The sequence below is a fragment of the Electrophorus electricus genome, chromosome 4, assembly GCF_041902795.1.
Source record: "Electrophorus electricus isolate QZ-2024a chromosome 4, ASM4190279v1, whole genome shotgun sequence".
In the NCBI taxonomy this organism is placed as follows: Eukaryota; Metazoa; Chordata; class Actinopteri; order Gymnotiformes; family Gymnotidae; genus Electrophorus; species Electrophorus electricus.
Genome location: NC_137500.1, coordinates 37,643,308 through 37,660,000, shown reverse-complemented (window position 1 = coordinate 37,660,000; position 16,693 = coordinate 37,643,308). Strand labels below are relative to the sequence as shown.

At 44.3% G+C, this 16,693-nt stretch overlaps 1 protein-coding gene across 10 annotated transcripts in view; it reads left to right on the top strand.

Annotated features, from left to right (window-relative positions):
• The window catches only part of osbpl6 (oxysterol binding protein-like 6), a 44,438-nt gene that overhangs the window by 22,548 nt on the left and 5,197 nt on the right, over positions 1-16,693 (top strand). For 9 of the 10 annotated variants that reach the window (XM_081713637.1, XM_081713631.1, XM_081713633.1 and 6 more), the window contains 13 exons: positions 3,976-4,144; positions 4,245-4,375; positions 5,307-5,414; positions 5,693-5,830; positions 6,959-7,046; positions 9,682-9,935; positions 11,616-11,753; positions 13,974-14,037; positions 14,326-14,404; positions 14,613-14,757; positions 15,035-15,179; positions 15,360-15,486; positions 16,020-16,142. In XM_081713637.1, the coding sequence (XP_081569763.1) occupies positions 3,976-4,144; positions 4,245-4,375; positions 5,307-5,414; positions 5,693-5,830; positions 6,959-7,046; positions 9,682-9,935; positions 11,616-11,753; positions 13,974-14,037; positions 14,326-14,404; positions 14,613-14,757; positions 15,035-15,179; positions 15,360-15,486; positions 16,020-16,142 (1,709 nt within the window). Of the gene's footprint in view, positions 1-2,499; positions 2,530-3,975; positions 4,145-4,244; positions 4,376-5,306; positions 5,415-5,692; positions 5,831-6,958; positions 7,047-9,681; positions 9,936-11,615; positions 11,754-13,973; positions 14,038-14,325; positions 14,405-14,612; positions 14,758-15,034; positions 15,180-15,359; positions 15,487-16,019; positions 16,143-16,693 lie in introns of all 10 variants that reach the window. The other variant, XM_035535849.2, reaches the window with a different exon arrangement.

Genomic DNA, 16,693 nt, shown 5'->3' with positions numbered 1-16,693 from the left:
TACATTTGGAATCTCCAGATTTTCTGAATTAAATAAAGAATATAAGTTACTTTTCCGATTATATTTTGGGAGTTCGGGCTGATTTCAAGAATAACGTCCATAAGAGATTTGGATGGTAAGGTGAGAAATTGGGAGTAAGGCAGTGAACTAAAACTTCAGGGCTGTGAATTCTGTAAGGGAGTGTTTCTCAACTGGATTTCACATCTGGGTTGAACTGTTCACGTGTTGAACAGAGCAAAGCATGTAGGGAAACAGAACTGCATGATTCTCTTTCCAAACTAACCACGTAGGTTTCTCTTGATCATTTGAGGACTCAATCCAGTATAACAGTGTTTCTTTATTGGAGGCCCAATAGTAATACTGAAGATTTGGCGGGGACAAACTGCCATGCACCCTGTGTCTTTGCAGTATTCCATATGAACTCATATAGTTTAAAATATTTGGGTGTTTTGTAACAAAAATGAACATTTAGGAGTTACGTTAATTGTGATAATATTCACTCTGCGCCGTGTCTTAAGGTTTTGTGTCTGGCTGGTTATGACAGGGAAAACTGGCTTCATAAAGTTCCTCATACTTGCATGTGACGCAGACGCCTGGATAATTAAACCTCTTTGTGTTTACTTTGAATGGAAACCGATGAAATGCAACTCACGGGATCACCTGATTTATGGACATTTCACTCTTCTCTAGGTTAACTTTGTATCCAGCATGTGAAATAGCCTTGGTAGGCTAGCGAAGGGTTCGGACGAGGACAGGATCACGTCATCTGCATGCATAGGACACTTTGGTGTTCTAGTCCTATGTGTTGTGTTCTAGTCTGTGGATGCCGCCGATTGTTGGCTCATTACGTAACAAAACAGCCAGTAGTTCAATGGATAGGGCATATAAAAGAGGTGAAGTACACCCCTAGTACCACATACCAACGTGACAAAAAAGATAAAGTGCTATTTGTACGTATTGCTGCATTAGGTTACGTGTAAAGAACTTCGATCCATCTCATACGTTTTGGGCCAAGACCAAATTTTCTCAGTGTATGAAAGAGATAATCCCACTTCACACGGTCAAATGCCTTCTCAGCATCTAGCAATAGTAATATCTCCAAGACATCAAGATGACATGGGACCATAAGGAAGATTGAATAATCAATGTGTATTAAAGTACAGTGGCCTATGTTTAATACATCCTGGTTTGAGCATATAATTGATATAATTGAGGGTTAAATATCTTCTAGTTTATGAGCAAGCATTTTAGGAAGGATTTTACAATCTACATTAAGGAGTGAGATCGGACAGAATTTCTTCTGTAGAAAAGTGGAAAAAAGTTGTTTTGCTGTTTCAGCATCAACTAAGGGAGGACTTATGTTTTAAAAAACCGACTCCAGCAGACACTCACCTACTCAAGTGGTTCTGAACCATAAAGCTTAGAGTACAAGTTTTAAAAAAACACTTTATCCGTGAGTGATCCACATGTTTGATACCCGATCCGTCAATGATTTGTGCTATAAACTGATTTGCTGTCTTTTGGTGTAACTCATTTTCCAGAATCCTCCCAGTCTTTACACCATGGTCATACATTTTGTACTACATTTTATTAATCACATTTTCAGCCTGTTTTGTAAATAAAAGATTAATCTGGAGATGGAGACTCTGCCATTATCCCCAGCCAGCCTGAGAAAATGTTCATCTTTCTGGGTTGGTCTCTAAGGAACCATGCAGACTGTTCTGGAGGGTCTGGCTCCATACTGGAATTGCTAGTGCTCAGGAACGACCAAAGACTGTGGCTCTGTTCAAATTAGCCTACTACATACTGTACACTGCATACTGCACTCAGTGCATACTGGATACTGGATACTAGTCCCCATAGAAGTAACCACAAAATATCCTACAAGGTCACATGAAGGTATGAAAGTTCCGCCCACTTGGGAAAGATTTTCCGCCACCATTGCATGACAGGATGCAGTACACCATGAAGAAGGATACGGTCACATGCTGGAATTTTCCAGGAATCTTTTGTGTACTGGAAAAATGTATTTTGGTTGCTTATTGCAAACAGTGTACTGATTTATGGGCCAATCAGTATGCAAGTAGTCTGTAGTAGGCTATTTCAAACACAGCCTGGAAATCACCTGGTTGAACGAGTTAACTTCTTGCTAACTTGGTTTAATACAGTTGGCAGAATGTCATTTTCTCTGTCCATAAGGGAGTTTCTCCTTGCTGCTGTCACCTTTGAATTGTTCTTCAGAGCTTTTTTTTGTAAGGCTACTTTGAAGAATGTATGTTGTAAGCATGTACTTACATACAATTTAATTGATATGAATTAACATATAACCTATAAGAGGCTTTCTGTAAAGTGTTTGATAATGAACACACCACATGCCAAAGTGTTGTTGAATAGAACAGTACGTTACTTGGTAAACTGTTTCCTGGACCAATGACAGGCCAGGCTGCAGTGCTGTAGGGACTTAAATGTGTGTTGCTTGGCTTTGTCACCTGCTCTCAGGTTCACACACTGCCCCAGTCACGCGCTAAAGTAAGTATGACCCTCGTCCTGCTGATAGTCTTCTGTTCTGTCAGTGCAAGACATCAACTCTTGGGCAGCCTGAAGCAATCTCACATATTTCTTCACATTCCTGAAGCAATTTCATGTTTCCAACTTGCCCCAAAGGTCTCTGTGGTGAGAAGTTGAAACATAGCCAGAGCCTCGTCCTTGGCTTAGAAATGTTAATGAAAGAATGGTCACCAGACGTTTAGAAATGCCCAGCTAGAGTCACTTTCTGAGCACAGAGCCACTTTTGGCTGGATATTGTAGGGTGGCAGGTCAATCTCAACCTGGCAGTGTTCAAATTTATTATGCGCTGCACAAAAAAATAGCAAAATGGACAAGATAGACAAAATTGGATCTTCAGGATGTCTTCTGCTTCTGTCTCTAGGTCTGCAGTATGTCAGTATGTCAGAGGGTCAGGAAGCAAATAAGCAAGTGTATAAGCAACTGTAGAGCAGGTAAAGCATGTTGCTGGGAGAACTTACATTCAAATCTAAATCTAAATTTAGGACTAGCTGATATTTATACAATTTTTAGTACTACACAAAGCTGTAGGGTATGGTTTACGGCTTTAACTTGTTCTGATAACTCTTTTTTTAAAAAAATCAATCTTCAGATATGAGCTTCACCTCATGCGGCCATTTGCATAAATGTAGTGAAGTTTAGGCGTTCTCCTATTTCTTCCCTGTCTTCAGTAAGTGGCCAACTGAAGACAGCTGAAACGGGGACAATCTTGGCTCCAGGGCTGCTCTCAACCACAAAGGACGGGTGCATGTGTCGACTCCTGCATCGTGTACCACAGTTACACACAGTACTGCAGAGTTCACTAGACCAAGCCTGAGCTGCGGCTCACTGGGTGTCTTATTGGCTTCTCTTATTCTGATAGTTGTGGCACTTCATAAAGGCTTTATTGTGAATGAGCTGTAGTTGTGGGGCTTAGTGCCCGGATTTGCCTGGACTCTGCCTTAGTACTGTGAATAACTCATAAAACTCATTTCCCAAACCTGGATTAAGCCTGCTCATGGATTAAATTACAGTGCCAGTTGGGGAATCACCACTGGGAAATTCTGTTTAAACTTGTTTTAAGGTTAATCTGGGTTTGGGAAACAGGTTGTTATTATGGAGGACAATCCTCCATCTTGATTATGGGATTTTTGAATTAAACCACATGTATGGTTTATTTAATTCTGTGGATATGTGGATAAACAAAAGTGGAAAACAAAAGCTTGCATAATTTAGGAGATTTATGAGGGTGTTCAACCCCAACCTCAAGCAGACGTTTCTGCCCTGTGTGCCTCTGTGGTTCTCCAGGTCTCTGTTATCCAGGACGGTTGGTGTGCTTCCCACTAATGTGTGTGTGTGTGTGTGTGTGTGTGTGTGTGTGTGTGTGTGCGCGCGCGCGCGTGCGTGCGTGTGTGTGCGTGCGCTCTGCAGGTACCTCTGAGCACCAGTCTGTCTCCAGTACGACTCCATTCCTCCAACCCCAACCTGTGCGCCGAGCTTGCTGATTACAAGACCTCCAGCACCCGCCTGACCGACAGCATGGAGTGTGCCAGCGATTACATGAAACTGCAGGAGGACTTCTGCGTCATCGCTCAGAAAGGTAAGCACACGAGTTGACCTCATCTAGACACTCCTCTCACCCAGTACAAAACATCACTGCCACCTTTCTCTAAATAATGACATTATTTGCTGTGTTATAGTACATTCCCTGCTGAAGTCTGCCTTTAACACGGTGGCCATAGAGAAGGAGAAGATCAAGCAGGTGTTGTTGGAGCATGAGCAAACCAGCCAGTCGGCTCAGATCGTGACCCTGCGGAACTCTCTTTCACAGGTCCAGTCCGATCTCCTCACTCTGCTGTCACGGTTACTGTCTCTACAGCAACCATGGACAGCAGAGGGCTTTAGAACCCCGAAAGTGAAGCTTTACAATGTGATTATATGAAATAAAATTTAGATAGAGGCCGGTTAAAATGAAAGACTGAGTGCAAAAAGCGCAATGGCATTGTTCGGTGTAGATGTCCTGTCTAATTGCTTTGGATTGGTAGTGGTTTAAAAATAGGTTAATGAATGAAATAGCTTTTAGGTGACAGGGTAAGAGCAGATTATTCTCCACAAGCGCTGTTTTATCTTTGTTAGCATAATTGAATATAAGATTAAATGTTACTGGGATTAAGGAGAAACAAAGAGTGCACTAACCAACACTTGTCAACACTTAAGCAGAGGAACCTTCCCCATAAGATGCAATAATTACTTTCGTAAGCCACAAATTTCAAAATAGCGCTAACATTTATTTTGGCCTTGAGACACATCACCTTGAGACACATCAAGTTCTCTTACTGTTCATTGTAAGAGGTTGAGTTGTGTATCTGCCTGAATGAGTGTGTATGCTTGTGCTCGTTCGGTGCTGGTCATATATGACGATGACAGGTCAGTCCCTGATCGGATGTGTCAGTTCCAGCACAATGGGATGACTTATGCAGGATGTTTTCATATCTACCCTCACTGAGAGGCAGCAAACCCATAGCTCTGAACATCACTCTATATATCACTCTATATATCACTCTGAACATCACTCTATATATCACTCTAAACATCACTCTATATATCACTGAACATCACTCTATATATCACTCTAAACATCACTCTATATATCACTCTGAACATCACTATATATATCACTCTAAACATCACTCTATATATCACTCTGAACATCACTCTGCTTCACTCTGCGTGTTGTCATTTGTGTTGCCATGTTCGTTCAGGCCCTGTCCCAGAACGCAGACCTGAAGACTCGGCTGAATCGCATCCACTCGGAGTCTGTGCTGTCAGAGCAGGTGGTCAGCGTCAACATCATCAGCAGTCCCGATGAGGTAAGTGCCGAATGACGCTACCAACCACTTGATGTTGTCCTAAACCCCTAGCCAACATCCATAGACACAGTTCACTGAAGTTCACGCATTACCCAAAATTCATAGCAAGCCATATCTGGGTGCCCTCCTGTTTAGTATGGTAACTCATTCAGACTTTCTGATTGAAGATGGAGGTGGTACCGGTTTGTACCCTTCTTCTATAGGCCAAAGTTCACAGAGGCATTTGTGAATGCGTGTGTGGCATGTTGGGGTGTTTGGTATGTTGGTGTGTGTGGCAGGCTAGCGACCCCATCCACGTGGGGATCCCACTCACACAGCAGGCCTCCAATGAGAGCAGGCTCTCCATGTCTGAGTCGGTCTCCGAGTTCTTCGACGCACAGGAAGTGCTGCTGTCAGCCAGCTCGTCGGAGAACGAGGTAAGGGGTCTGGTCACTGGAGCCTATGACATCACCCAGTGCTAAAGGGTTGAGGAGATTGATTGTGATGTTGTGAAGGTCAAGTAGGCCTCGGTGTCTGTGCGCTGAAAGGAGAAGCATATCACTTATTTGTGGAAACGTGTTGGGCCATGTTTACTCTGGTAGGCTTTAATGATCTTTGAGTGTGTGTGCGCACGCGCGCGTGTGTGTGTGTGTTCTGCTGGTGTAATGTATTGCTATGTAAGTTCTCAGGCACCACTGATTAGGTCAGTATATTGGGAGAAAAGCTGCAGTGGGTGACTGTACTGCAGATCCACGGCTCAAGACAGTAGATGCACCAACGCACACGCTGCAAATACACAACACAGTCAGCACATGCACCAACGCACACGCTGCGTATACACAACACAGTTAGCACATGCCCCAACGCACATGCTGCAAATACACAACACAGTCAGCACATGCCCCAACGCACACGCTGCGCATACACAACACAGTCAGCACATGCCCCAACGCACACACTGCGCATACACAACACAGTCAGCACATGCCCCAACGCACACGCTGCAAATACACAACAGTCAGCACATGCCCCAACGCACACGCTGCGCATACACAACACAGTCAGCACATGCCCCAACGCACACGCTGCATATACACAGCACAGTCAGCACATGCACCAACGCACACACTGCGTATATACAACACAGTCAGCGCATGCCCCAACGCACACGCTGCGCATTCACAACACAGTCAGCACATGCACCAACGCACACGCTGCGCATACACAACACAGTCAGCGCACGTACCAACGCACACGCTGCGTATACACAACACAGTCAGCACATGCACCAACGCACACGCTGCGCATACACAACACAGTCAGCACACGTACCAACGCACACATTGTGAAAGGGAGCGAGGCACAAAGGGAGTATGCAGGAGGTTTTTAAGTAACACAGTGTTTTAGAGCATCACGGTAACTTAAAGCAGCCTCCCTCTCTCTCTCTCTCTCTCTCTCTCTCTCTCTCTCTCTCTCTCTCTCTTTCTCTCTCTCTCTCCTCTCACTCCGATTCTCTCTGTCACTCCCTCTCTGTCTTTCTCTCGCTCTCCTTCTCTCTCCCCCAGGCCTCTGATGATGAGTCCTATGTCAGTGATGTCAGTGATAACATTTCAGAGGACAATGCCAGCGTCACCGATAACATTTCCCAACAAAGTAAGCGCTACTCCTCTCTCATCCTTTTCTCTCCCTCTCTCTCTTTCTATCTCTTCCACCCCTTCCTCCTTGATCCAGAGTACTCACGTCCATTAGAGAAGGTCACTTATGTGATGGAGGGGCCAATAGACACACACACACATACACACACACACACACACACACACACACAAACCTTAACCCCTGAACTACTGCATGTGAAGCAGGCCCTTTAACCCAATACTGGGAGAGCCAACTTTAAAACCCCTTAAAAGTCTGAGCTCAGCTGAGGTTTGAGTCTATAGAAAATGGCTCTTTCCTAAATCCAACCCAGTCTAGAAACAGAACTTGGCCAATAAATCATGTATTGCTCCATTATTCTGATCATTCTCTTGTTATTACTCTAATCACTGTCTTGTTATTGAACTAATTAGCGTCAGGTTATTACTCTAATCAATCTCTAGTTATTCGTCTAATCACTCTTTGTTTATTACTTTAATCACTTGGACCACTGCTAAAGATTTTCTATGGGGCACTTTCTGATCTGTCAGTGGTCCAGTTGATATGAAAACCTCATCATTTGAGAATGATCTGCTCATCATTGCAGAGTTGGGAGCTTTCAGTCATGCAGAATCTGTGTAGCCATGAGTGGGACCTGAACTCGGCATTAGATTTCATATATGACTCTCTTTACCTAGTACAGCAGCATCATGTGCTTGTTGAAAACTGAGATGTATGTAGCATTATGCTATAACGATGTATGGGGCGTTAGGCTGTAACGATGTATGGGGCGTTAGGCTGTAATAATGTATGGGCGTTACGTTGTAATGATGTATGGGGCATTATGCTGTAACAATGTATGTAGCGTGACGCTGTAACGAGGTATGTAGCGTGACTCTCTTTACCTAGTACAGCAGCATCATGTGCTTGTTGAAAACTGAGATGTATGTAGCATTACACTATAACGATGTATGGGGCGTTACGCTGTAACGATGTATGGGGCGTTAGGCTGTAACGATGTATGGGGCGTTACACTGTAACAATATATGGGGCGTTAGGCTGTAATAATGTATGGGCGTTACGCTGTAATGATGTATGGGGCATTATGCTGTAACAATGTATGTAGCGTGACGCTGTAACGACGTATGTAGCGTGACGCTGTAACGATGTATGTAGAGTAACACTGTAACGATGTATGGGACGTGACGCTGTAACGATGTATGGAGTGTTAGGCTATAATGATGTATAGGGCGTTATGCTGTAACCATGTATGTAGCGTTAGGCTGTAACGATGTATGGGCCGTGACGCTGTAACGATGTATGGAGTGTTAGGCTGTAATGATGTATGGGGCGTTACGCTGTAACGATGTATGGGGTATTACGTTGTAACGATGTATGTAGCGTGACGCTGTAACGATGTATGGGACGTTATGCTATAACGATGTATGGGGCGTTAGGCTGTAACGATGTATGTAGCATCACGCTGTAACGATGTATGTAGCGTGATGCTGTAATGATGTATGGATCTAATCAATCTCTAGTTATTCGTCTAATCACTCTTTGTTTATTACTTTAATCACTTGGACACATACAGCCTAATCACAGTTAGGCTGTAACGATGTATGGGGTGTTACGCTGTAGCGATGTATGGGGCGTTAGGCTGTAACGATGTATGGGGCGTTAGGCTGTAACAATGTATGGGCGTTACGTTGTAATGATGTATGGGGCATTGTGCTGTAACAATGTATGTAGCGTGACACTGTAATGATGTATGTAGCGTGACGCTGTAACGATGTATGTAGAGTAACACTGTAACGATGTATGGGCCGTGACGCTGTAACGATGTATGGAGTGTTAGGCTGTAATGATGTATGGGGCGTTACGCTGTAACGATGTATGGGGCGTTACGCTGTAACGATGTATGGGGCATTACGTTGTAACGATGTATGTAGTGTGACGCTGTAACGATGTATGGGGCGTTATGTTATAACGATGTATGGGGAGTTAGGCTGTAACGATGTATGTAGCATCACGCTGTAACGATGTATGTAGCATGATGCTGTAATGATGTATGGATCTAATCAATCTCTAGTTATTCGTCTAATCACTCTTTGTTTATTACTTTAATCACTTGGACCACTGCTAAAGATTTTCTTTAACAGTAAAGATTGCTTAAAGATTTTCTTTAGCAGTTAGGCTGGAACGATGTATGGGGCGTTATGCTGTAGCGATGTATGGGGCGTTAGGCTGTAACGATGTATGGGGCGTTAGGCTGTAACGATGTATGGGGCGTTACACTGTAATGATGTATGGGGCGTTACGCTGTAATGATGCATGTAGCATTAGGATGTAATGATGTATGGGGTGTTATGCTGTAACGATGTATGGGGTGTGTTATGCTGCTATGATATATGGCCTGTGTTTCACTTGCAGGGGAATCTGGGCCTCTCCGATAGCTATAGCAGGGTTATGCTCACGTCTTGCTCCTCATGGAGCTCTCAGCCAACACGCCTCACGAGCGCAGCAGAATAACACGCTTAGCCAAGAAAAGCTTTGCGCTCCGTCCCTAGGGTGCGGCTGTCTTACACGGCAGACTTACGTGTGGTCTCCCAGGCTCCCCCGCCAAGCTGATGCCCCGTGCATGCTGTCCCCGCAGTGCCCAACGGAGACCTGGCTGGGGGTGCGTTCCGTAACGGGCGACGCACGTGCCTGCCCGCACCCTCCCCGAGCACCTCCAGTGTCAACCTGTGGAACATCCTGAAGAACAACATCGGCAAGGACCTGTCCAAGGTGGCCATGCCCGTGGAGCTGAACGAACCACTCAACACCCTGCAGCACATGTGTGAGGAGCTGGAGTACACCGAGCTGCTGGACAAGGCGGCTGAGACAGAGGACCCCTACGAACGCATGGTACGCCCCGCCCTCTCGGGGGCAGTCATGTTTAGCCGTTTTAGTTTTTATATACACTTCCAGCTCTGCCTTTTAGGTAGTTGCAATTGTGTACTACCAGTTATATTATGAAATATCATAGCAATATTGAAAATACTTCTCTTTCAACTCCAATATGACTATGCACTATAAAATTTGTAGGAGGGAAGTATAATTAAGCTATAAAGTCAGGTCTGTAAATTTTTAAGCCATCTTGTAAATGCATATAACACAAAATAATGGAGACTAGCATAAAACCAGGTAAAAAACAGTGATGTACATCAGAGTGCGGTGGCAATGTGAGGAAAGGAACCTCAGTCTCTCTCTCTCACTCACACACACACACACACACACACACACACACACACACATACACACGCACACACCCACACACGCACGCACACATACACACGCACACACCCACACACGCACGCACACACGCACGCACCTACACACACACACACACACACACACACACACACACACACACGCAGGCACGCACACACCCACACACCCACGCACACATACACACACACACACACCCACACACACATGCACACCCACACACACGCACCCACACACACGCACACATACACACACCCACACACACGCACACATACACGCACACACGCACCCACACCCACACCCACACACACACACACACACACACACACGCACGCACACATGCACGCACACACCACCAAAATGTCATCTATAGAAGGGTAGTGACTGCCTACAGAAGCTCGCTCGTGTGTGTGGGTGTGTGTGTGGGTGTGTGTGTGTGTGTGGGTATGTGTGTGTGTGTGGGTATGTGTGTGTGGGTGTGTGGGTGGGTGTGTTCAGTGGAAGGTCAAACTCCCCATGCTGTCTTTGGCCTCATTAAGTCCTTTTAGGTTCATTTCAGCGTAGTCTCATTCCACCACCTCGTCCAATCCTTTAAAGCGACATCTCCCCCAAGCCTGAAAATTCACATGCGAAACCCACCAGCATTCTAGCTTGGGCATCGCCGATCGACTTCATCCTTCCTCAGAGACTCACCCTCCAATGGGCACAGAGATCCTTTGCTTTTTAAAATACTTTTCTTTCTACTGATGCCTTCATTCTTAAGCCCATTGTACTCCAGAAGTGATACGAAGAGCGCAGCATGTTACGGCTAAACCCTGCCATTTCACACTGACTGTGACTCACCATGGTGATCAGCGTGTTCTGGGATTCACTGAGAAATATTCAGGAATGGAGAAGAACTTCACAGTACTGCCGTGGCAATAAAATATCTGTTAACAGCGTATTTATGATGACTGTGCTTTTATCCGCATGGTTTAATCTAACCATAGTTTTGTCATAGTTTTTGCTTTGAAAAGGCCAATTACTGATGAACAGTAAAACATTAAGAAAAACAACTTGCTTAATTTTACTTTGTACCATTTCTGGGTAGAAACTGGTTTGCTGTACGCAACATGCAGCAAAAATAGATCTAGCGCGTGTTTAGGGTCTACTTAATCAGTGCTTTATAAAAGGTCACGATTATGGGGACGTATCGCATGCGATGTGACGCGACGTGGTTATCGCGTAGGGAGTAAAATGTTCTTTATCCTCATTCAGCCAAGAGCTCCTGCCACCACTGGAGCCCTTCACTGATGGGTGTGTGTCTCCTGCCTGCAGGCGCTGGTAGCTGCGTTTGCTGTCTCAGGGTACTCCTCCACCTACTACCGCGCGGGCAGCAAGCCCTTTAACCCCATCCTGGGCGAGACGTACGAATGCATCCGCGAGGACAAGGGCTTCTGCTTCTACTCCGAACAGGTAGGCCCACTTCACACACAGCGAGCTGCTTATTGGTGGCTGAATTACCGCACTACTGCTAAAAATACACTTAAAGACTTTGAAAAGACCTCTGAGAAAGAAAAAGTCTGACACCGCATCACATCTAAGGACAATGCGTCATTAGTCACAGAGCTTTTAGTCATAGAGTATTTGCAGGAATGCAACTAGATTCCTTTTGAAATGATTTCCCATTATGATCCTGTTATAAATTTACAAGAACAGAAACTTGAACAATAGAGCAGAAGCAGCTTTTGGCAACAGCCTTCCTTTTGTGTGTGTGGCGGCTTGTTCTGAGAACACAGCCAGGAGTCTCCTCCATAAGTTCCTGTAGCCACTGTGCTGCTTCCTGTTTGACGCAGGAGCGAGCTCACCTATTGGTTGGTGACAGTGTCCACATCACTGTTTGTGTGTTATGATAGCTAATTGTGACAGCTGTCTTGACCACCTCACGCAAAGGATCAAGATGAAAGGAACACGCCACATCTCTGGCAAACACTGATGATTTTATTGACAGTGAATTTGCTTGAAAAAGTGGTTTAGTGTGTAGTACGACTATAACAATAGACACATTTACAGGTTTGATATGATGTTTAATTCTGAGGTCAAAGTTCAGTTCTAATTTGGATGTTTTGTTGTGACGAAAAAAACTTTTCTTGATACTACTGAGCTCTAATAATATTGGTTTGCTTTTTAATTTTTAGCCCAGAGTAGCATGTCCATGAACTGCCTTTATTTACATTATATAGTATATGAACATTGCAAGAAACTTTATGGATGACATAGATACATTTTTGATAGACCTGATACTGATGCACGGAGTCATCCGGGCCTTTTTCCTGAGTTTTGGTTTTGTTTTGGGGTTTTTTGCTACTTGGGTTTTCATTTCAGCCTTGGTGTGCTTTAAATGTGAGTGAGTCAGAGGAGGTGGGTTGTGCCAGTGCCCTTCAGCGATCTAGAACCGCTCTGCTCTTGTTACGCATTACGGTATGTGTGTGTGTGTGTGTGTGTGTGTGTGTGTGTGTGAGAGTGTGTGTGTGTGAGAGTGTGTGTGTGTGTGTGTTTGTGTGTGTGTGTGTGTGTGTGTGTGTGTGTGTGTGTGTAGGCCCGTGGAACCACATACATTTTTTTTGCAAAGCCATAAAAAATGCTTGTCATCTGGCAGAGAATCTCCTCTGTATGGCTGTGTAAAGGTCTTTGTCAGCAGAGTTCTCTGTGTGTGTGTGTGTGTGTGTGTGTGTGTGTGTGTGTGTGTGTGTGTGTGTGTGTGTGTGTGTTTGGGGTGTAGGTAGTGGGTATGAAAAATACTGCTATCACTGAGAAATTTGACCCAAATGTGTAATCTCTTAGATTGATTGATTATAACTGGTGTTCCCTGATTTGTCTGATTGGCCCCTTAAATTTCAACTGGATGAAACAACTGTATGTCACCATTTATACTGCGCATCCTGATTACACACTGATTATGTCGACAAATATTCATATTCAGCACTGTTTATCACAAAATTATAATTACAGTAAGTCTCCAAATCATTATGATTACATATATTTTTTCAAAACCGAGGTACCCAGTAATATTTTTAATTGAAACATAAGATTTAATTCATTTAATTTGGGTTATGTTAAATGAGTATAAAAGTGTTCAAGCTATTAACTTGAGTAAGCTTTTTCTCAAAATTTATTTGTGGGCTTAATGTTGTTCTGTTTTCATGCATCAGCGACGGGTACATTTTGTGGTTAATTAGTTGTTTTCTTCGGCAGTTTTTAAATGACAAGGCCGACTGTATCCCGGTGCAGTTTCTATAGGGACTGTGCAGTTAGCGCACTGTTGATTATGGTGGATCCAGGGTGCAGAGAAGCTGGCTGTGTTACCAGAGTAACCAGAGCAAGGTGCCTCCTGTTGCCTTTTTACCATTTTCCTGTTATGAGGGAATGAGTAGAAGAAGAAAAAACCAGGGAGGAAGAGAGGTGAGGGGTGATGGAGGTCAATTGTAACGGTGCGCTGGTACATCTCCCCCTAGTGGTTGGTCATTTCTACTGCATAGCAATGCTAAACAATCCAAAACCATGGGGAAAAAACATAAACATCTACTGATAAATACTGCTAAACCTATTTACATTTTTCATTACATAAATGATATAAAGACATTTGAAGACATCCTACTCAGCCATCTATGTGTGTCTCTATCCGCTTCTGCCCAGGTGAGCCACCATCCCCCAGTTTCTGCCTGCCACTGTGAGTCTAAGACCTTCACCTTCTCGCAAGGTGAGACCTTTCACTGAACATGTGACTCATTCATATGGCAGGCTTCAATACGAGCTCAGAACTGCTTTTATAGTGATCATTCGTCCACTGTCCATACACTTGTCCTGCTTCTGCCTGACTTTAAGATTGTAATTGACATTAAACCCCACACAAAAGCAGTCACCGAATCTGCCAGCCGTGCTCTTAGCAGTAGACTCTGCCTTAACATGAGTGTCTGGATATTACTTTCTCCACCAATGTGCTTATTTTGTGTGTGTGTGTATGTGTATTTTTCTAATCCTGCGTCAGATGTCAGATGGAAGAATAAGTTCTGGGGAAAGTCTATGGAGATTCTCCCCATCGGCACAATAAATGTCATGCTTCCCAGGTAGGGAATTCCCAAGAATATTGAAGGAGCTTCATGTGTGTTTTTTAGTGTGTGTGTGTGTGTGTGTGTGTGTGTGTGTGTGTGTGTGTGTGTGTGTGTGTGTGTGTGTGTAAGTGTGTGTGAAAAATCTGTGTTCAACCTAGTGTTGGATTTTATTTTTTTCTCAGCTCACCTAAGACCTGTGTGTGTGTGTGTTGTTTGTCTGTAGTTATGGTGACCACTACGAGTGGAATAAGGTGACCACGTGTGTACACAACATTCTGAGCGGGAGGAGGTGGATTGAACACTATGGGGAGATTACGATCAGAAACACTAAGAGCAGCACCTGCATCTGCAAACTGACCTTCATCAAGGTATTAAACCACCCAACACCCTCTGTTCTCCTGCTCTCTTTTTTCTCATGTTATGCTTCCTTTTCTTCCTTTTGCTTGTGTGTATGTATGTGTGTGTGTGTGTGTGTGTGTGTGTGTGTGTGTGTGTGTGTGTGCGTGTGTGTGTGTGCGTGTGCGTGTGCGTGTGCGTGTGCGTGTGCGTGCGTGTGCGTGCGCGTGCGCGTGCGCGTGCGTGTGCGTGCGCGTGCGTGTGCGTGTGCGTGTGTGTGCGTGTGTGTGTGCGTGTGTGTGCGTGCAGGGTAACTACTGGAGCTCGAATGTCAATGAGGTGCAAGGCTTTGTGATGGACCAAGAAGGGAAGGTGGTTCATCGGCTTTTCGGGAAATGGCACGAAGGTGTTTACTGTGGAGTCCCACCCTCTGCTAAGTGCATCTGGAGACCAGGTACCAGAGGAGCTGCTCCTGAACAGAAATAAATATATCAGTGCCCAGTAGTGTCTAATGACCAGTAAAGTCCGTATCAAACGTGGCTTGTATTGGCGTTTGAACTCTTTCTGTGTAGTCAGATAAATCACGAGCCTGTGCTTCGATTGGCAGTGTGTGGTGTGTGATGTGTCCTCGCAGGTTCCATGCCTACAGACTATGAGCTGTACTATGGCTTCACCAGGTTCGCCATTGAACTGAATGAACTTTGTCCTGAGATGAGCGAGCTGCTCCCACCTACAGATGCTCGTTTTAGACCAGATCAGAGGTACACACACATACACACACACTTACAGAAGTCTCCTGAGCATGCACTAATACACACACACACACACACACGCTTACAGAAGCCCATTCTGAAGCCCATGCACTAATACGCACAAGTGCAAGCACACACACTTACAGTAGCCTTTCTGACTGAACCATGCACTAATACACATATGTATGGGCATGTGCGCACACACAAACACCCACACGCGCACACTTATACTTACAGACCTTGATTCTGACTGAACTGTGTACTAATGTACACATGTACACACATGTGCACGTACACACACACACACCCCTACATGAACACACACAAAGGTTCCTTTCTGCAGTCAGAGTTGCATTCCACTCCTAGAGCAAAGAGACATAATACTTCTGCCACCTTCAACTTCTACTACCACAACTTCTACTAGTATTCCAGTTCCATTTAAATGTGTGTTTCATATCACACTTGTTTGGGTGCATAAATATATATATATATGTAGCCTTTGAAAGACATTTTTAAAATTTTGATTTAACACCCAACTCCAGGTATCTGGAAGAGGGAAAGCTGGAGCTAGCAGCAGCTGAGAAACAGAGGATCGAAGATCTCCAAAGGGCCAGGAGGAAATGGCAGGATGAGAGCAACATCAAACACCAGCCGCGCTTTTTCAAGTCAGTCTCTTCTCTTCTCGTCTGTCTGCTTTGATGTGATCTGGCTTTCTGTACTCAGATTTAGCCTATTGATGACCAAAAGAAAGTATTTAAGGGAAGCCCCGCCCCCACCACTTACAGTGTAATTAGAGCTCATCTTTAATGTAAAACGTGTCTCCAAGTGCGAACAGTGTGTTCTATCCTGTAGGGGCGTTTTCTGAGCTTACACTGTAAAGGGAATAACACACCAAATATCACAGGTGTCATCGATACGTGTATGTTGTTATTCTAATACATAAGGATATTATATACTGTGATGATTTAATAATATGATGTTTTGTTGTTATTATACATTATTATGTAGTTATTATATCTGTATCTGTAGACTCAGCTTCAAAAAAGGTTAAAACATAGAGGTTAAAAACCCAGTCCTTGGCGTGCCGCAGACGGTCCACATTTGTGCTCTCACCCAGCTCACAGTACACCTGCAACAGGTGATTATTATTTTTTTAATGCCGTTGTTTCAAGAGTGCTGGGCTGCAACTGGAATATAACAAAAATGTGGACTGGCC